General features: G+C 39.1%; 1 protein-coding gene across 1 annotated transcript in view; it reads right to left on the minus strand.

Moving 5' to 3' along the window:
* Positions 1-746: 746 nt before the first annotated feature.
* GUCY2C (guanylate cyclase 2C) overlaps positions 747-22,388 on the minus strand; it is a 48,319-nt gene continuing 26,677 nt past the window's right edge. The window contains exons 15-27 of the mRNA XM_056341836.1: positions 21,819-21,923; positions 20,479-20,565; positions 16,231-16,363; positions 14,348-14,485; positions 10,579-10,667; positions 9,744-9,835; positions 7,955-8,113; positions 6,396-6,588; positions 5,816-5,990; positions 4,782-4,880; positions 3,923-4,017; positions 3,211-3,287; positions 747-1,351 (exon numbers count right to left, since the gene is read on the minus strand). Coding sequence (XP_056197811.1) covers positions 1,177-1,351; positions 3,211-3,287; positions 3,923-4,017; positions 4,782-4,880; positions 5,816-5,990; positions 6,396-6,588; positions 7,955-8,113; positions 9,744-9,835; positions 10,579-10,667; positions 14,348-14,485; positions 16,231-16,363; positions 20,479-20,565; positions 21,819-21,923 — 1,617 coding nt within the window. The 3' untranslated portion in view covers positions 747-1,176. The remainder of the gene's footprint in view (positions 1,352-3,210; positions 3,288-3,922; positions 4,018-4,781; positions 4,881-5,815; positions 5,991-6,395; positions 6,589-7,954; positions 8,114-9,743; positions 9,836-10,578; positions 10,668-14,347; positions 14,486-16,230; positions 16,364-20,478; positions 20,566-21,818; positions 21,924-22,388) is intronic.

Consider the following 22,388-nt stretch of genomic DNA (forward strand, 5'->3'; position numbering starts at 1 on the left):
GATCTGTCTATTTACACCTAGGTTGTTCTTTTTGTGTGTGTGTGTTCTTACAAAGGCAGTTTAGGTTGACAAAGAAAAAACAGGCAACTGGCTTGTGCTTTTTAAAAAAATTTAAGTTGTTAACTTGGACAAAAATGCTGTACATAAAAGAACTATTTTTCACCGAATTTTATGGTTTGAAAACTGACCAAGATTTGACAATGGTGAAAGAAGTATCTCTGCTTTGAAAGCCACCAATGCACAAAAGGCCTTTGCAAAAATTTCACTCACTAGTTGTTATTTCTTCATATGAATGCTGATTTTCTTTTACACGTGTCCCTTGTGCTTTGGTTGCTTTTTAAAGCTGTTTATTAGTATAAATGCCATGATATCAGTTAATGAGTGAATCATCTGAGTAAACCTGAGTTCTGCCTGGTTGTGAAATTTCATCCAAAAGTTGAATTGAAAGTTTCTGAGGTTTAAGGAGTTCAGATAAGTTTTTCCTTCATTTCTGTTGCACTTCTGATTTGGAGGCAGAAGCAGAAGTGGAGAAAAGATATGAAAGTGTGTGGTTTTGCAAGATTTCCAGTTTCATTTTGCAGGCCCAAGAGATTCAGAAAAGCTTTAGAAACCATACAACTTCTGGAGTAATCTCCCAAGGTAAATAACAGAAGTGTTGTCTCTTGAACAAAGTCAGCTTGATTTAACAAAACATGTGAGAGACAGGGGAAAACAACAGAAGCAGAAAAATGGAAACATATCCAGGATTTATGTATGATATGTTTAATGTTATTTTCAAATATATTACAGCAAATCTTTCTTCAAATAAAAATTACAAATTAAATACAACATTTAAAAATCATGTCAAGTTAAGGCTTTGCTGTGAATATTTTTAGAAGTGGATTATTGAACTGGCTATCACATTTAAAAAGCTAACCAAAACAAAAAAACCCAAACTATTTTCCAGACTCAAGTGCAGATATTTTCATTTACCTCAAATCAGGCTGCATGTGTCCTACTGAAGTCATCCAACAATTTCAATGTTACAGTGGAGAGAGGTTTGATTTACTCATAGCAGGTCGGATGGTAGAAAGGATGCTTGAAAAGGTATTTCCTTTCTGCTATAAGCCTCCAGCCTTCACATGAAGTAGTCCAGAGAGTTGCTGCAGCTTTTTGAGTCACAGTAGACATCCAGTTCTAAAGATATGTGGCAGAATTCTCTGTGCTGACCAGTTGCAGGTATTCCAGGGTACCTGATCGGTAGCTAGCTACCCGTGAAAGCTCTTGCATCTTGGATCCTTCATTTTCCCTTTTCTGAAGAATATTGGTTATCATTTCTGCTAAGTCATCTTGTAACCGCTGCTGGTTCTCCCTGAAAGCAACAGAACAGGAAAAAAAAATCAACAGTTCACACATTTTTAGTGATCCCCAGATCTCCAGTGTCTTTTAAACATTTCTATCCCAGGATTATCTTCATTACATTCACACACCACTGATAAAATGTGTGGGTAGAACCAAATTCAGGTTCTGGATTTGGGAATAGAATTCAGGATTTCCATGTGATTTTTCCAGTTGACATGGATCAGAATCTCTGAACAGGAGGTGTGTAGCTGTGTCATTATCGACCTTAAAAAAATTGATCATTTGCATAAAAAGTAAGACATTAATTAGATTCACTCCTAATCAAAATAGATTCTAGCTCTCAACACCATTACTGGCACCAGCACTTGCACCATTTAACTTCTAGTGGGCTTCAGTAACAGAGTTGCGACCTTTTCATAAATTTCTGCAGTGTATCTGGCTTTTGCTGGAGTACCCCCCATATAACATTTTTAAGGGGCAATTTTATCAGTCACAACATATATGAGGAAGTGAAAACAAAAACATCGCTGACCACAGTGATCCAGCTCAAGAGGTACTTTCAATAGTTGAATTCCAGAATTGCCAATTTTATAATTCTGATAGTCTCAACAGATCATAGTAATTAAAAATAAGGAGTTCTAAGTTTATAAAAGAGATGTATCATAGAATTAGGCTGGACAGTATTTCCTGCTCAGCACAGAGACAAACACTTGTACTTTCCACTAAAAAAAAAAGAAAGTTTGTGACATTCTGTAGTAGATTAAAAGTTTGATTGTTTCTGTTTTGCAAATGTCCTGAGAAAACCTTTAGCTTTCTCTTAGCCTCCTTTTCTCTTTTAGGTGCATAGGAATTAACAAGCAAAACATTTTATTTGTGCAATGAACACATTGTGTGAGATTCAAAACTTTTGCAGTAGAAGTAAGTGGTAACTTTACGTATGTCTTTCACCATAAGGGAATGGTGATACATACCAGCATATCTGGCAGATACAGTTTGCAATATAATTGCTTCAAGTTGTACTGAAACACAGTCATTTCAAAGCAGACGGCAGCAAATTCCCACTTAGTAAAGAGCAACTGTATGCAGGATTTTAGAGCAGAAAGTGAGGAACTTACACATCTAATGAGTTTGCAGGAAATAATGCAGTACTTGTGTGCAAAATACACATGAAGTAAATGCAACCAGCTACCCTGACTTCAATTTTGCGTAGTTTATAACAAACAGCACCTCCACTATTACTATATTTTATTCAATACTAATACAAAATGATAGCTCAATTCCAAGATATCAACCTCATTTTTCTTCCCTGACAACTTATCTCTTATGTGTTAGAAAGTAAGTTTTTGTTCCATTTGGAAAGACTTCGTGCCTGTGCAATACTACAGTAGCTTTCTCCACCTCTTCTAGCAGAATACTGCTCAAAATCCTGCAAGTTTCATCCCTCCTATGAATTCCCCTGCAAGAGCTCACAGGCATAACAGGGATCTGAGCATTCAGTTGCAGTTATCCTCTCACTGTATTGTCACACGCAGGTGCCATTAAGATTAAAATTTTGGAAATATTAATGTTTTTAATTTTTCTGTCCATCTCTTGCACTTAGCACATCAGCAATTGTCCTATAAGTCTTAATTCCCTTCCAAGGAAATGAACAGGTTGAGCACTTATATACACAAATAACCTTCAGCACATGCATAGTTCCATGTCGTGAATATTTACACGTTTATATGCACATATACTGTTGAGCCTCTAACTGCTGAAGGCAAGCTGAGTGGTATAAAAAACCCCACAAGTGCCAGGGAGGAACAGTGAAAGCTAAAGGGCAAAGACTGGGAATTTCTCTTCCCTTTTAACATATAAAGATCATCTTACACAGAAGGAGGTGTTGGAAGATTGTATTTCTTGTCCTCAGTACCCGTCAACCAGTAGGTAATCTCTGTTCCTCTGCCCTAAATATGTATGAAAAAGAAGAGAAAGCACAATTTCAGGATTAGAATGTAATTTCCTGTTGTTAATTTATTTAAATAATGCTGCATTGCACATCGTGCTGTGTTTGTCTTTGCTTGTTTTCAGTAACTGATGCTCACAGCAAAGGTTTAAAAATCAGATGTGAGAAGAACAAGAATGGAGATACAGCTGTGCACCCACTCCCTTGTTCCATGACTTGAAACACACACTGTGGGAGAGGTGAGCTGTGCTGCCTGCCATCAGCTCCCAAGCACAGACATCTGCCAAGTGTAAATAAATGGATTGGTAGATAGACAGATATGGGAGCATGAGCAAATTAACAATAGATTCCTCTTCCCTTCCATCAGATGAATTCACTCCACAATTTTCTATTACAAATGGTATGTTTCATTTATTCTCCACATCTTTACGTTGCTTTAATTTATGATTTAGGGAGCTCTTCATTGTTTTGTCTTTATAGAAGTGTCTTCCACCATTAGAGACTGTGATACCAGTTGGTCTGTAACCCTTGTTCCCCAGCTGTTAATCAAGTTGTAGGGTACTCTCAGCTATATAATATACTTCTGTATTATCCCTCTAGTAGTCTGTGTTCATGCATGCATATTGTAAAGGTTACCTTCAAGTATGTTTCTCCTCTCACTTCATACTGGAATTGGCAGTCTGTTCTTTTCAGGATGTTGATAGTGGAACCACTTACATGAATCCTTAAAGCTAAAAAATTAAGAGGCAATGAAAGCTCAGCCTGAAGATATACCACATAATGATATTGTATATATGAAAGCCGGTGCTATAGCAGAAGCTCCTCCAATTATTATCAACATAAATTCTGAGAGTCTAATTATATAAGAATCAGTTACATCAATGCACAAAAAATCTGACTCCACTACATAGCACTGTATCTAGGGAAGAATAGCTGGTACAGCCATTGACCTGAAATACAGGTGACTATAGTATCTGTAATATTCAGATGCCAAAAGAGCATAGCTGGGAGTAACCTACAGAGAGAATAGTCATGTGAAGGCACTGTGCAGAAGGAAGACAAAATGGCTCTTGGTACAGTTCCTTAATGGTGAAGTTGAAGACCTAATTGCTTCAACTTAAAATATATAGCATATACAGTCAACATATTTACACAACAAAGCTATAATACAATTCTAGGTTGAACAAATACCTACAATTCATAAAGTAAAATTAAATTCCAGGCACACAAGTATTATACCTTCCAAAGGAACTCAGCCAGTGATCCAGCCTACGTACTCCCTGTTAACCAGCACTAAAACATGAACAAGGAACAATTCTTCATTGCCCAGCTGAACAGTGAAATAATTGGTAATCAAAAAAAATAGGGCTTCTGCATCTTTAAAACTTCTGCAAGCTGATTAAAAATTGTTCTCAGCTGAAAACAGACACTTCAGTCACAAACTAACCAATAACCTTTGGCCTTGTTACACTGACAGCTAAAATTAAATCCTTACGCAAGCCTGTGGATTCCATCCGTGAAGCTGTGTTCACAGTATCTCCAAACAAACAGTAACGAGGCATTTTTATTCCAACCACACCAGCTGCACATGGACCTAGAAGTGGGATGCAGAGAATGAAAAAAGGTGGATCAAGAGACTGTTTTTGGTGTCTCACTGTTGCAGAGTACTGCAGGGACTGCTGGAGCTCTGTGTTCCTCACCAATGGCAATACTCTGTACCTCACTTCCCAAAGTATCTCCTAGTCTCCCCTTCCACTCCAAACCAAACCTAGCTCTTAGTCTTGCATAATCCAATAAAAGCATAAAAAGGACATAGATGCACAGTGCTAATCGTATTTAAACACAATTTCTGCACAGAAAAAGTACAGTTACTAACTGTCAGGTTTGGAAGCAAGAGAAAAAGAGAATAAGCTTAATTATGGAGGGGTGCATAGTGGTGCCTCAAGCAGTTCCCCAGTGCCTCGGTTACTTTCACTGATGTGTTCCTCCCTTGGTAGCTAGTGTTCAGTTGTTTTGTTGAAACAAGAGGAAATATAAAGATAAAATTTCCCAAAGTGCTTGGGATTGTTGAGCTCTTTGCAGTTCCCCCTTGATAAAAAGTATTTTTATGGATAAATTGAAACATTTATTCCTACATAAGCTTGACAGAACTTTTGCCTCCAAAAGCATAAAATGCAGGCCTGCATTTTTTGGCTAGACAAACATAGCTGGCCATGGCTGATCTCTGCTTTGGTCAGGGAAAAGTGATCTATGAAGGCCTATTTCATACAAGTGGCTTAATCATACCACGAACAATGGCAATTGCTCTTCCTAGCTACTGACTTAAGAATGAACGGGCTATTTCACTTATAGGGGAACAAACCAGTGGCTTATTTACTTCTGTTGCTCTTCCACCAGATACATTGTTTTCAACCTAATTCCTCATGAGGAGAGCAGTTAGGTGTGATGTGCTACCAGACCTTCTATGGATGTCTGTTCTGCTGAGAAACAAGGCAACATTGTTACTGCTGGTCTAGCACTACTGTGTACCAGAGTGAATTCCAATGCGGATCCAAACAGGCAGACCCGGCAAATGTCTAAGCTCAAAAGATCCCATGAAGCTGAGGATGTCCAGAGCCATCATGGAGATGTCTACTGCATGCCGGTTGCCATTCCTCTTTGGTAAACCACTGACCACCATGTAAGCATCACCAATGGTCTCCACCTGTGGAAATAAAACTAGAACTCACTACCTGCAAACACAGCAAATTACACATTTAGTTAAAAGCAGAAAGTCTATCAGATCCTGTTGTTCATGATTAAACATTTTTTCCCTGGACAGCAGGATCAAATAGTTGAAAGTAGCTGACACCTTTTTGACTGTTAATAGTTGAAAGTAGCTAACACCTTTTTGACTGTTAATAACTGTACCCAGCATTCCAGATAATGAATATGTGACCAGCCAGTATAGAAAATTTGGTATAAGCAGGCACACTAAAAGCATATTGAAATGAGGTAAGCTTGACCTGGTTTTCTCTCTTTTGTCTTTGCTTAGAAGGCAGATTCGCAAATCCACCACAACATTCAATTTTATTTGTGTCCCCTGGTTAAGTGAGCAAAAGCAAATCACCTTGTAAACATCATGATGGTCAAGAATGTGGTCAAAGTTCTTGTAGATATCATTCAGCATATCTACCACCTCCATAGGTGTGCTGTATTTGCAGAGTGTGGTGAAGCCAACAATATCACTGAAGTAGATAGTGACTTCTTCGAATAGCTCTGGTTCTACCAGGCCAGTTTCCTTCAAAGACTTTACTACCGGCCTGTGGAAGCAGAGAAGGCAGGAAGAAAGATGAGTAATGTTTCGTATTAGAGGTATTTGTTCATGCAACCCAACCACATCATTGCTTTCTGTGCAAGAAACACACAATAATTTGCTGAAAACTGCCACTGTAATTGCATTTTAGATGCCCATAATGCCTTTCAGCCAGGGACCTCAAAGCACTTATTAATGTTAATTAATGCGCTACAGCCTTACAAAATCCAAGTGTGTTAATAGCCATGAGGAAACTGAGGCACAGACAACTGAGATTCTTGGCTAAGTTCAGAAATAGGGATATTGAGTCAAATTTAAAACTGACATTCTGAATCTTCTGACCTGTAGACCTACATTCTACCTACATGATAAGTAAAAACAGACATATTTTTCTGTTTCACTAGCACAGAAGTAATTTCATCCTGATAATTACGTTGCCTCATCCTGATTTCAGATGAGATATTGTAGTCTGATAATTTCATGGAACAAAGATTCAATACCATGACAGTCAATATTTGTTCAGAGGGACCTTAATTTTCTTGCATTTCTAAATCCAGGAAAATCTCTGTTCCTAGTGGAGGTATCTGAGGAGAATAATTGAGAGACTGAGAAGGTTATAGGTGTTGCACAATGCTGTGTTCCGTCTACAATGAAACTATTATAGAGTGGCAGGAACAACAGTGTGAGAAAGGAAACATGGATTCCTTGTTGATGGTGCACGCAATGAGCTCATTTCAAATTTTCCCCAAAAGTGAATTGAACAGATTTTTTTTAAGAAGAGTCATAAAATCAATACTCTGACTACTTAAATACCCTTGAAACTAGTAGTGACATACAAGGGTAGTTTTACTATTCCAAATGTATGCAATACCAAAATCACTGATATTACCAATATTATAATATCAATAATATTTGTCCTGTCCTGACGCATCCGTCTAGCCCAGTCTGGCCCAGACCACCTCAGTTTCTCTGTTGCATTGCTAAATCCCAGCCTGGAGTTGGACTGCACTCCTGCTCTCCAGCTGGAGTCACTCTTTCTACATAGCAAGGTGCTGGAGCAGAACTCTGTGATGTGGGATCACTGTACATCTGTGTGTTCCCAGGAGGGCAGTGAAAAAAGAGGTTTGTGCTGGACAGGAGGATCCTGTGCATTAAGAGAGGCTGAGGAAAGTAACAGGTCCCAGTACCATCTTGACATGAAACTCCACCATAGGGTGGAGACCTCAGGGACAGATTGTTCTTCTTTCCTTCCTAGCAGGATCAGATTAGAGGGGAAGGAAATAGAAGATTAACGTTAATCCCAAACCCCACTCTCCAAGAACCAGACGATATATGTAAATAAAATGCCAGTGAAAATCTTCCTGGCCAGTTACCTTGGAAGTAACATGAAATTAAGCCTGTCTGCTCTGTCTCGCTCTGCCTTGTATAGCTCTGTCCTTTCCTCCACCAGGTGCTCCAGGTTCCGGGAATACAGCTGTAGACGCCTGATCAGGGTATCCATGTAGCTTTCATTTGTCTGGCCATGGTAGTTACTATGAATAACAGAAATACTCAGGAGACAAGTAAGGTTGATGAAAGCACATTGTTGAAAGTCAAAAAGAGACAAAAAAGGAGCAACAGAAAACTTCTCCAGTGTAGCTGGAAAACTGCTTCCATGTAGTTAGAATACAAAGTGCCTCAAGTGCATCATTCCATTTCTTGCTTGGAGGGCTTACGTATACGAACTGAAAGTCTGTGATCCATGCCTGTCACTTGGAGATGGTAATTCTTAAAGCACCCTTAAATCACCTAGCCCTGCTAACATCAGGTCAGCTCCAGGTTACCTTGGGTAATCCATGAACATTCATTTGTAAAAAGTAACTGATAAGCTCAAATCCTGAGAGGAAGCTAAGATAGTAGGTAGAAAAATGTATATAACGTTTAAAAGGAGACTTCAGCCAGAAGAATTAAGACAATTTGGGGCTGCCTGTGTAGAAGATGGAACAATTCAATGGAAGAGTTAGCAGCCCCTGGGCTGGTTTTACTCACAAGATCCTGCAGACTCCAGCCTACTAACTCCTGGAAGCAGAAGTACAGTAAGTAACAAGCCACTCACAACCCCTGTTTGTCTGGCCAACCTGCACTCACCAAATCAGTCTGAAAGTAGATGGGGCCAGGCTGACTAACAGTTAGATTAGTATTGTATCCAACTGGACCTTAAAATCACTCTTACTGTATACAAATATTTATGTCAGGGATGCACCATCTTAGAGCCTCCATGAGGAAAACACTGTGTTGCATGTGGCAAGAGGCAAACTCTTTGCTTTTGTAGAATGGAGGCTTAGGAGCTGAACCAGGACATCTTTCTATTCAGCTGCAGTAGGATTATTCAGTCAATACATTCAGTTATGCTTAGTGCAGTTGTCCTTCTGCCCACGTAAAGTATAAAATTGTGTGAGTACTGCTGGGGTTTGTTGATGAGAAAAGCTTTAAAAATTGGAGAGCAATTTCCCAAGAGAACTGATTAAAAGCTCACTGGCTGGACATTGAAATAATTAATTCAGACCAAACTCTGCAGGAACAATGCAGCACTGTCCAGGTGAAAGGCCTGTATAACCCCACGGGGTTTATTCAACTATGGCCCTTATTATCCCACAACTTTATACCAACAAAACTCTGTAATTAATATTTCTGGTGAGTTATAACACAGCACTTCTGGTCAGCTTAATTTGCGACCATCCAAACTCATTTATGGCACAACCCAGCTCATCCAAACTTTCTAATCATCCTCCAAACATTTATGTGCGTTCGTTTCCTGAAACTTGGATGACATGAGTCACTATCCAACTCTCAACTAGAGACAGGGGGTGAATTACTTGAATCGTTTAAATCTCTAACTATCCAGCTTGCTACTTTCACAATGTACCAATCTGAGGTATAGTGATTGTCTTACCCTCACGCAGCTAACACATGCATAGATTCTCATGCACACACATGTACGTATACATACACACATGCTTGCCTACTTTGCCACCAAAGAACAGAAGAGGATCTAAGTGAAAACACTCAGTTTTTCCACTGACTGAATCATAATCACATCAGCTTACACACTTAAAAATACGAGTTTTTTAATACTTAGGAGGAGTTTGGAACCTTCTAAAAAATGGTACTCCTGCTGCTCACCTGAAAATTTTAGCCAGAGTACTCTCGATTTTCTTAAAGTCAGGCCTTTTCTCCGGATCTTCCTCCCAGCAGCTCTTCACTAGCATATACACCTTCAAACAAAAATTTAAGGGAAGTCCACCTGAGTAAGGGACATAGAAGGATAATGGTGCTAAACAGCACTGGTTCATTAAGGAATTTCCGGTTACTCTTGACTGGCAACATATTAAAATGTGTGACTAACCGTTTTGAATCTATGGTTAGGACACTCACTGCAGGCATCTTAAACTTAACTCTGTGGTGACTAGCAACATGATCTTAACTTGAATTTGCAATGCATAAATGAAAGCCAAGTAAATGGATCCAGTCTTGCAGCTGGATACAGTTATTGACATGATATGCAGATACAGTTATTGACATGGAGCTAAATGCTGTGTAATTATATTTCCAGTATCTTGAGTTTGGGAATTTTCTAAAACTGGTGATTTAGCCAAAAATAATGGGGTTCATTGCTGAATATGTGGACGTCTACAGTACAGTCATTTTCACTGGAGCAAGAAGCCTTAGAGGTATATAGTCAGTGGAAAGAGGTGTGATTCATCCCACCTGAAAGATATCTAAAATAGGTCAGAAGAGTGGCACCATGTAAGTGTCCATTTCTTTCCAGTGAAATAATTTTTCTTAGGTTGTATTTAATTTCACTGGCAACAACTATAGAATACTGTTTTTTTCCCATGATATTAGGGCATTTGGCTTAAAATGTGCATAGCTTTCATCTTCCCATGATCATGACCTCTAGTTTGGCCAGGACTTCTGCCCTTCACCCAGAAAATGGCTTAGTTAATCAATAGCTTACTTCCACCTGTCTTTCTCCCACTGTTTCCAAGGTCAGGTCTGGTCGGAAAGGCTTCACTCCTTTGCCACTCTCCACTCTGTAAAGTTTCTCTAACACAGGAAAAAGATGGAAGGTTTAAACAAAAAAAAAAACCAAAACAAAACAAAAAAAACAACCACAAGAAGGATGCTGCTTGCAGATAGCATCCTATGATGCTACAAGTTACTGTACAAACAGAAGCCTTGAAGACAGTTCTCTCATTTTGATACAAATTTCAACTTTGGAGCTTTTCTAAATATCACAATGTCTAATTGTGATATTTAATAATGTCTAAATATCTAAATGTCACAAGATCAAAACAAGCTGGCTTGAATGCCCCTGAAAGCAAAATGAATAGGAATGTACATGAGTATTTATTGATCATGGTAGACACAGTTATAGCATCTTCCCAAATGAATGTTAGGCATTATTAGTGTGCCTCTCAGCATGAGGTATATAGCTATAGTAAAGAACAATGTGAAAAGCCCATTGTGACTTCATCAAAAGTGTGGAGACATACAATTTTTATCACAGCAGTTCATCCTGCAGATGTTCAGCTTCCTTAAAACTAGGCTATTAATGTATATTGTTTAAAAACACTGCATTTGTTAACTCATTTTGTCCTCTTATTCATGAAACCCATTCTTTGAAAGTTATTTGGAATCTGAACAGATCAGAATGCAGGCTGCATTTGCACAAATCAATTTAAGCACAGTAAGTGAAAGCTAAAGCAAAAATGTCTTTGTCCTTCTCCTCCAGACCTCAAGAGTTCCAGAGGGAGTTAAATAAGACAAGCAATTTTTTACCTTTGAGGGAGAGAAACTGAAAGAGATCTGTGAACAAGGATGAAATACATTTATTAATAATGTCTGATTATGTTTGGGACACAATTTTACTGAAGGAAGCATATAATGAGATGAGGAGGGTTTGTAATTGTGATGGTATGTGCAAGTCTAGAGCAGCTAGGGATGCCTAAGCATGCCAAGTGTTCATGATCACCTTAAAAAGACGCAGCAGCTTCCAGCTTTGTAGTACAGAAATTACAGACTAGAGAAAGAGCAGACTTGAGTCCCCCACATGCTACGGAGTGTAGAGACTCCTAAGAAGACTTCTGTGGGCTAAGAGACAGAAGAATCTGTGTAAGTCTCATGTATACAAGAGGTATGTGTTGGATTTCCACACTGTGCATACACCTGATAGCGGAAGTAACAGCAACTGTTAGCAACACTGCAATTAGCCAGTGGCATAAAGCAGTGAAACAAGGAGGCAGCTTGAACTGAGCATTGGTACATGACAAGATTTCACAATATGAGCAGCAAATGAGGTGTTTCTGCAGAAGAGTGGAGCAACCAGCTGGCCTAACAGCTGTCTTGCAAAAAAGTCAGTGAAGAGAACTATGACCTAGTTACTTCTATACATTAGAAATCCAGTTCTGTATGCCCATTGCCTTTGTGGGACTTCTTTTCTCTCATTAGTAGCAACATTATTTTATGTTAAGTTGATTATACATATTTGCAGGCTGAGCAAATTGTCTCACTGAGTACCTGGAAGCTGAGTTTAATTTTCCTAAGTTGGTGGATGGAGGCTAAGTACAGGGGTTTTTAAGCAACTCTTTTAAAATCTGAACACAGTCCTTGCTACTGCCAGTGAAGTCCTGGCGAAGCGGTTATATCAGTTGTCCTGAAATAACAATGTCATGTCTTATAAATTGCAGAGATTAAATTCTGATAGCCTAGCCATTGAGAGACTTTCTGCAGGAGACTTAAAAAACAAATTAATCTAACATGCAAAAGGGACATTTCTTTGCCCTTTACCATTGACTCTAATTTGGTATCCCTTTCCCTTTTTTTATGTTAGATATTTGTAAATGGTCATCCCGAGTTTGAGCTACTCTCTTCCTAAATTAGATGATGCCACAAAAAAAATTCAAAAGTGTTTGCATGAGTATGGTCCACCATTTTGCTGCCTCATCTTGGCTAATGAATGAATCCAGACATGTAAATGAGGAACCACTTCAGCAATATATAATAACACTCATTCCTTTCTGTTACATGACATTTGATGAACTGCTGAAACTAGGCTGAACGCATTTACTCAAATTGCCTATTCAAAAATCATACCAGAATCCATTAGATCAGCAATATATATCTTAGGCATCTACTAATGCTTTTAAGGAAAAAGCTCTGGGAAGAAACCCACCCTCCTCACTGAATGGAAAACTTGAAATTTCAGCTGAAGTTCACAAAGCAGATTTTTGTTCAAGTTACACTGCATCCAGACTTACCAAACAGGCTTCAGGCTCAGTAAGTTTATTGCTGTCTTACTAAACGTGCTGATATATGTGACCATCTCCAACAACAGCACCTAGAGGTGCTAAAAGGTGCTAAAAAGTTTTTCAGTTGGATGGATTAACCTAATGCTATTTGAAAGGGACAGTCTTTCTAAAATGACAAAATGCAGTGTTAAGAAACAGGTCAATGTTGAAACAAGGAACCAGATCGTGACTGTGACAGCCAGGGTCAAAAAGCAGTGAGGATGCCACCACACCTCAGAAGAGCCCAGAAACACTGTCTGAGGCTAACTTAATAACCATTAACATAACACAGAAAGACTGCAACTGCTCAGCGCAGTTAAAAAAGTGTAGTTTGCTATGGATTTGTTTTGCAAGTCAAAATGGGCAAGGAAAAGCATTTTTCATTCCCTTATCTATTTTTGTGATATTTTTTAAATCCTTGCATTCATGAGGATTGTGCCTGCCTCTTCCCAAGAAAAAGGAAAGACTTATTTTCTCTACCTTATCTTAAGCATGGAGTCCAAAGAATTTGCTTGAAGGGGAAGAAGCACATCTAATATGTTTTAGGTTTATATTTATATTAAGGGGTTTGAGATGTGAAATACTGTGTTTCCTCAAATATGAACATAAATTTGAGATAATGTAGGATGATGAACTTGCCCCAGAAGTTGTTCTCAAATATAACTCAGGAAAAGAGCTATTAGGCTGTCCAGCTGCTGCTCTAGATGTTTTAACAAATGTGAGGCAGATCTATCAGAATGATTCAGAGGTAAAGGCAATGTCTAGACTTGTTGTTGGTAACTGTCACTAGAAAAATCCCAAACCCACACATGCTTTTATGTCAGTTCTAATATATAGTAATGCCTGCATTCTGGGAACTGGGATTACCTGGGCAGTTAGTCATTCACGAACAATGTCACAAAATGCACAAAATGGAGTTTAATGGGTGCACTACAGAGGAGATGCTTTTTTCTGACAGAAGTTAAATGACTAAAGTTAATTTTGACAGGCTTGAATAAAGTCTAATTGCCAGTTCTAAAATGCCAACTGTTCTTGTGTCATGCTGCTTTTTTGTTATTTTTGTTGACATTGCTGATTTACAATGCCTAATATGAGTGACTTATTACATGTGCACAACTCATAATAGAAAAAACTTTGTGGCCTTTGAATGTTACAGTGAGTCTGGACAGCATTGTATAATGTTAACTTCTGTAATGATGTAACCGAGGTGAGGAGGGAGGAGAAAAGACAAGAAAACTCAGTGCAAACTTTATTTGCAGAAAAAATAAGGACACTAACTGAGATCCTTCAAACAAGCTCTTCATTCATCACACAGTGAAAGAAGCAGCAGTTCAAGCAGCTATCAGAGACAATGCCTTTCACAAAATGTGGAGAATGGGCCAGTTACAGCTACACCAACCTGGAAGGCTGCAATGGAGGAGAAATCTGTGGATTTACCTTTGTTGTCCCAGCAGTGTCCAGTGTAGAAGGTCTCCCTGCGTAGGATGATTTCTTGAGCAATGATCCCATAGCTGTACACATCACCCTTCTGAGATACATCAGCATGACGGAGATGCTCGGGAGCTGTCCACAGGTCTGAAGATCCAGAGAGCAATAGGGGACAAAATAAAGGGGAAAGGGAGAGAAGTAATTCAAAAAGGGTGAGCCTTCTCAGAGCATCCATTGCTATAGTGGTATCTCCTTTTACTCTTTCCATATCAAACCCAGAGCCCAATGGTACTGTTTATTTCCTACTTTAATGTTTCTCTTGAGAAGCTGACATCAATACAGGTTAGATAAACCCTGATGTGGTAGTTTTCAACTGTCTGGGATTTGCTGACCCTACTATTTTCCACCTCCAGAAAAGTTATGGTTGTCAGCACTGAACTTGCTTTATTTAACTACCTTTCATGGGCTTAATAGCCTATGCATTTGTAGAAGACCAAGGAATGCCAGTGCTATTAAAGAAAAAAACAAAAAAAGCTGAGCTAGATGCATGGAGTTTGTTATACAAGATGTCAGATGAGAGGACTGTAATATTTCCCAGCAGCCTTGATACCATGAATCTACTGAAATAATTCTCAAGTGCTTTTGAGCCTGACATAATATTACCGGCTCATAAGGACTTACTTTCTACATAAATTATTAATCTGCATTTCTAGTGCACCATTGTGCCTCAAAACCAGAATGATACGACAGTTTGTTATGACATGCTGGTGATGTGTCATAACAGTGACCTGAACACAGTGACCCTGAAGACGGTGTTATGGTATCAGGCTGCAATATCCAGCCACAATGCATCTGTAGATCTCTTGTGAAACAGTGAGTTTTCTTCAAGGAAAGAATTCTAGTAGCCAGAAATTTTGAGGCCACTTACAAGCAATCAAAGAAGAGAAATACATTACAATGTAATAATAATAATATAAACTTAATTATGAAAATTGTAAAATGAAGAATGAATAGAGCATTTACATTCAGTGCTCTTTTCTTACTCTTTTTTTTTATGTTCTAATAGCTACTCTTGAGCATGTTTGTATCTGAATGTAAAAATTTTCTCTCAACCCAATTGCAATGACAGTTTCTTCTCAGGTCATATGCTGCAGTTACGGCACAGTGCTGTGTTTATTATACCCCAAGCTCTACTACACAGATTCAGATGGGCTCATCTTTTCACTCAAGATCAAGTAAGAAGGAAAAGATGAGTAGGAGTGCTCTATTTTACAAAAATGTCCTATGAATATGACATCTCATAGAAAATGTAAATAAAAGCTGTTAAATTATTCCAGTCTAATTTAACACATATTCCTAAATTCCTACATAAGGAATGAAAAACATTAAGGTTATCTTTGCATATCATTACAAATTTTTTAAGGATGAGCAGAGTCACAAGAGTTAATATTTAAATTAAATCACAGAGCATTGTGGTAACACGTGCATCTGATCAATGACAAGATTGTGGTACTTAACTCCTTTTTTCCTTCACACAAGTTCAGCATTACTGCTGAAGAGAGCTGTTTATATGAAGGCCTTGGATGCTGAAAATGTTTCTTGCATCTCAGCCACATGAAATCTGTTTCTAAACTATAAGATGAAAATTCACCTTTCCTTTCCTCCTCATCTACACTGCCTAATTTCTTTCTCTACCTGCTAAAAAATCTTTTTGTTATTTAAGACAGGGGTTTCAGATATCGTTTGTATGATGGCTGCTACAAGAAACAAAATCATATTGTATGTTTTGTACTGTGTACAAGATGTAACTAGGCCCTACTAGACTATGAATGTAAGAAAATCCCATTTGGTTGTAAACCATGAAGGGGAGCCCAGTTGGGTACTGTTTTTACCTTTCCTTGGAGGCAGAATTGAATTACAGCCAAAATCGGTGATCTTCACTACCATGCGATTGTCTACTACACAGTTTGTGGATTTGAGTCGACCATGGACTTCAGTTCTGCTTGAGTGCAGGTAGGACATCCCCTGTGGTTGATAATAAAAGAGGAAGAAAGCAAGACTATGTGTGAGACACGCAGCTGTTCTTAGACTCAACAAGAATGTAAAATATTAGTGGAATATCTGTCCAAATAATTAAATGGTCTTCATCAGCAATGTATATCCATAAATCACAATTCCCCATCATGGAGGGAAACAAATATTGTTTTGCAGAGCAGACTTTCCAAGACGACAGTAACAGTCAATGTTAAGAAATGAGGAGATGGATCATTAGAAGGATCATGTCATGGAAGACCATCCTTCCTGTTAGTTAACGTAAAGTCTGAAATAGCATCTTGGGTTTTTATGAGATTAGAACACAATTAAGCAATTAGGAAAAATAATTTCCTTCCACAGAAAATTTGATTTCACTTACAATAAACACGCTTTTGATAAATATAGTACAGATTTGTTGGAATGTCACGCTAAAAAAAAGTGCTTCTAACTGCTTTTTCATCCAATGGCCACCATAGGTGTAAGGGGAATTGCTCTTTATGTCTGTCTCATCTTTGAAGATTACCATACACCAGAGATTGGTTCAGAAACATTGCAGCAGACCCTCTTCTGCAAAGCAGAGGACTAAAAAGGAGTCAATGCAGAGTGTGTTAGGTGATGCACTAGGGCTTATGTAAGGCAGGGGATCAGAACAGACAATCATAAAGATCTCTTCTGACTTGACTAATTATAGTTCTCCCTGTGCTAGTCAATACATATCAGCTATCCATGAGCTAAACTCAGAAGTGGGCACCATGAGGACTGGCCAATGCAGTTTCAGGTATTATTTCCTAAGCTGAATTCAGACTCTTGAGTCACTACACACACAGGTATACAAAGGTGTGTAGTTTGCCCCTTTTTACTCATCACCTCTGAATTTATCTCATTTGTCTAAAACACTTGAATACGGTGCAATACATGAGAAGGGGGCAGCACTGAGGCACAGCAGCAAAAGAACATTAGTAAGTGGGCGTAAACTGGAGAAGGGAGTAGGTATGCTAATTTGCACCCTCTTGCTATTATTTATTGTTTCATCTCTCTCTTCTAAACTACTTTAAGTTGACACCTACTTATAGCCTATTGCTAGTTGTTTTTCTTCCCATAGTTGTCTTTCCCTGTAGCTCAGTATATGAAGCACAATCTATATTCTGTGGAAGCCAGAACAGGTATGTCATATCTGTTTAGTTTCTTCTCTGAATGGTCTTCCACTTAGACTCCTACATGTATAGCTCATCCTCTTGTAAGACAACTGGTAGACAGACTTGAATACACTGTATGACAGGCTGGGTTTTCTCCAAATAACTGCATATCTGTAATTGGGAATGGATCAGCAAATGCTACAAGAGATCACTAAGACATGAGCTGAGGTTTTGGCACAGTAGATATATGTCTGAGACACGAGCAGTCTGCAAGAGATGCAATCCCTGGAGAATGTTGCTGGACTGGTTACCCTGGACCTATCTAGACCATGCCAAAATTTGCTGAGATTGTGCATGCTATATCCAAGGAACACATTTCTTGATTAAGCATTTTTTATCCTGCAGCCCTGATGACACTATCCAGGATGTTTTGCCTGCTTTATGTCCTATTTCCTCCAGCTGTGCCTTTTTCCAGATCCTGCTTTCATCAGCCAGGAAATATACCCATTGCTGCAGCAGAATTCCCAATCAGATTCAGTATCAAATGGCAGGCAAAGGTAATTTTGATTTGCTTATACCAGGGCTTTCTTGTTAACAGTTTCCGGAGGCAGAAGTTATACAGATGTACCTGATAAAATTAGTCTCTTTCCTTCCACCTACCTGAAAACACAGAACGTATTAAGAATCTGCCATGTGATTTTAAAAATTAATAATGACTTTCAGTGCAGTAGTCCTAAATCCTTGAAGCATTCCTCCATGCTGAAACTCTGAAGCTTTAGTTCTGAGAACTTTTTTACTGACACAATGCAAGAATATTACAATCCCTTGCACAATATCCTGCAGCAGCGCCTCATTTAATAAATAGCGTTGCAACGACAGTGTATGCACTAATAACTGTAAGGCTTCATTACTGCAATTCCTTCTTAGCAGAGCTTTCATCAGAGCTCTTTGGTCACATGTAGCCAAATCCATGTAGCTACAGGTGGTGCCATCAGACCTAGAGATAGCAAAGATAGAGAAAGAAAAAAAAAAAAAAAAAGAGAGAGAGAAAAAAAAAGAGGAAAAAAACCAAAGGAAAAAAAAGGGTAAATAGGGCAGATTTAGGGCTTCTTCCCCTTTGCTTTTGCCTTCCCCATCTCTGCTAGAGGACTAGGGGCTACTCGAGGAACAGCCGCTGCTCAGCTAGCTGTACCAGGGGACAGAAAGGATCCAGCCTCTGTTCAGAAACACTGATGCAGCAACCAGATGAAGAGTACACAAAGTACAAGAACTATTTGGGCAACAGTAAAAACAGCATGTAGGGAAGTGGTGGTGTGGAGAGGAAGAAGTGTATCAAACAGAAGGCAAAGGAACTGCAGGAGCTGGTAATAGGGATTTTAACAGCCTGAAGAGCTGGGACTGGACTTTAAAAGGGCAGATACTAAGATGAGAGGAACTGGAGCTGAAGGGCTATGAAGTGACTTATGTAAAGCAAGAAGCCATTAGAGTAAAAATAGGGTGCCTGGAGGTTGGGAGACTTATTGTTTGGGAAAAGCGATACAAGAACTTCATGGAAATGTCTAGGTCCCAGAAGCTTCACCACAGTGTCAGATCAAGGAATAGGAGAGGCTGGCAGATCGTCCAAATAACAGTAAGTTTCCTGATATTCCTAGGTACGTACAAGTTTTCAGGAAGATTTTGTGAACTGTCTCTACTAATATGGCTAGTAATGGTCAGGAGCCATTCCACAGAACAGATGTGGTGTGCCACCCATCCTCAGACACCATGTCCCCATCACCAACAGTGCAGTGAATGACTAGTTGTTAAGTCCTGGTCTCAGTGCAGTCCCTGGGCATTTGGCCACTCCCTTCAGAGGGACCAGGATTTCTCTCTCCTTCTAATAAACAGAGCTGCTACTGGTCCTTATTTTCTAAGGAAATATCTGGAGGTGAATTGCCAAGGGTTAAAAAATACCCTGTTTTTTTTATATGCTATGAGGAGGAAGAGAAACTCCACTGATGCTATTTAAAATTAAACTTAATGCTGAATGTTAACTGAACTTGAAAATCATTAACAAGGTCAACAAACTGTGACAGTTTGGATTAAGAGGGCTTTAATAAAAAGCAAGATTTTCAATATGTTTAGAACAGACACAGTGGAGTCATTCATCACAGAGACCAAATCTGAACTGATGCATGTAGGGAAATGGGAGGACTGTCCCAGCTGCAGACTAGCAATAGGAAGAGGAGAGCAGCTGAGCACTAACAAAAAGGCAGAGCTAAATCTCTACATTACATGCAGAGATGTAATGAATTTTTATACCTGTGAATTATAAAGGCTCTTTAACTACCAGCTAAACATATACAAGTCTCTAATGTAGAATAAAATTTCCTTTACTGTGCATATTGATTCTTCCTACCACAAGGACCTAAAATGCAAACATCTGTTGAAAACTACTGAAAAACAGTCTTGGTTTCTTCCCTTTTAAACTGCCTGAAATTGATAGCTCTGGTGACTCTAGTGAGTGAGAAAATCAGGATGCAAAATAAACAGTTTGTGTAGAAAAAGTTGATCTCATCTCTGGATACAGATTACAATAATTCCATAACTTGAAAAAACAGTTTTCCTTTGTATGCCTTACCTGCAGCCACAGGACAGTGTGTTTTGCAGGTCTTGTGACTGCACAAGCCCTACTAATCAGAGCCACTGGTCAACAGACTGTAACTCTCTGATCTTTGGGTCACATTTCTTTGGGGCATACTTCATTTCTTTATTTATAAATAGCCCAAAGCCAGCTCTGGCCCCTATTTCCTCCTACAGTTTGACAACTGCTGGCTTCTCCTGCCTCATATACCTGTCCCCAGAGGAGGAAAGAGCGGAAGGGCATACAGCTTTAGCAAGGAAAGATCTTGAGAGCTGCCCTTCTCCAGAAGCTCAGTTTTACAAGACAGGACAGGTTGCTTAACATTACACTGTCAGCAGCCTGCTTACCTTGGCAATATCATACATGACAGAGATTTTAAATTCCCAGTCCATGAAGGTGCCATCAGGGTAGGAGATTTTATCATTTAAAACATCCTGTCAAGAGAAGAAAAGAACGGTTCTAACCTACATCAGGAAAAAAGTAGATAATGATACATGAGTACCTAAATCACACAGCCTTTCAACCAGCAACTGGAAGAGGTAGCCCTTCATTTTTTACAGGAAGTACATGCACTGAAGCAGGACTTGACTAAGAAAACAGGTAATATAAAATATGTTTTAGGTTTACACAGAGCTAGAGAAGTGGGGACTGCAGAAAAGAGGATTTTATGGTAAATTGAAAATTAAAGGTAAATTGTAAATTTGCTCTTAACACTGAGTCTTTAATAAAACAAAACAGCTGAGACAGAAATGAGCAAGGTGTGCAAGAGGAAGGGAAAGGAATTTCTGTGTTTTATGCTCACAGTCCATTTCCTATCAATTTACTTATGGCCTTATAAATTCCGACTAGACTGTTCCTTTATCTTGAAGTGCCATTCACTTGCAGTTATTCGAGCCACTATGATTTCCATTGCTAAAAGTAAACCTCCATGAGTATGCCTGTTTACAAGGGAAGTATATAGAGAGCTGTTATTTTGCTGCCTTGCTGTGAATTTGTTCCAGAAACCACCGCTACTGACGAGAGCCTTTGTATGAACTCAGAAGCAGAGACAACGTGTGTCTGCAGAAGAGTTGATGCCACCATTACTTCATGATTAGCACTGAAACAACATCGATAGTAATAAACCATAAGTCTTTCCACAACTTTTGTGAGGCATCAATTTACCACTTCTTTTTATAAACAAAAATGAAGGATTGTAGTCCCTTACAACACAGGAATTGCCATATTCCAGCCTCAAAGTGTTTATCCCTTAATAATATCGAACATATTATTTTTTCTATCCTTTCACACTCTGGGGGCACTGTGGGATCCACAAGGATATCAGCAGAGACAACAGCTACAGCTTCAAAAATAAAATGTTATATCCCATATGCTCCCAATAGGGGACACGATACAAATACCGGCTGTTGCTGTTGCCTGGGCAGAGCTCTGCCTGTACTTTCCTTGCTTGCACCTCACCTCATCCTCTGGCTGCTGAGAACCATCAAACAGATGGCAGCTGCAGCAGCACCTGGGGAAAGGCTGGAGACAACTGATCAAGGGAGAGGAAACTCAGAGCCAGAAAGTGCCACCACCATCAGTCCATAGCTGCTGCATGAGGGCCAGAAACACAGACATAGGGATATTTTTTTTTTTACTTTGAAATTTGATAATTTGGGGGTGGAAGGAGATCTGCAAAATTATTTACCCTCAGCGAACCTCTTTCACAGTATTCAATCACTCCAAAGATCATGGTGTCTATCTTCACGGTGCCATAGAACTTGGTCAGGTTGTAATAATCAATCTGTAGGAGCTAGAGCAGAAACATTGCATCTATTTTTAAAAGCAGTCATTGTCAGTACAGGAACACAGGTCAAGGATACTTGTGTGATATGGCTTTTTATCTCAGGCCCTGATAAAATGTGTGAGTTCCCTTTAAACCAGTGTGTACTAAGGCACTGAGTGGGAAAGGGTTAAGGCCCAAGAACAAGTAAGATGTCTTAAACGCCATACTTACCTTAACAAAAGAGGCTTGAGTGGTTGTGGGATGGTTGTGAGATAAGGAGGTGACTGAATAATCTCATTTTACAGAGATGGGCAGGACCATAAAGAAAGTTACAAAAGAACAGCAACAATAGAAGACCCCGGAGACCACTGAGAGATCACCAGGAGAGACGACTACACTTGGGGACCAGACACTTGCATATGTTAATGAGTTCCAGGAAATCTCATGTATATGTAAAACTTTATGGTATATAGCCTCTGAAAGTTTGCCAGA

The sequence above is a fragment of the Falco biarmicus genome, chromosome 5 (assembly GCF_023638135.1).
Source record: "Falco biarmicus isolate bFalBia1 chromosome 5, bFalBia1.pri, whole genome shotgun sequence".
In the NCBI taxonomy this organism is placed as follows: domain Eukaryota; kingdom Metazoa; phylum Chordata; class Aves; order Falconiformes; family Falconidae; genus Falco; species Falco biarmicus.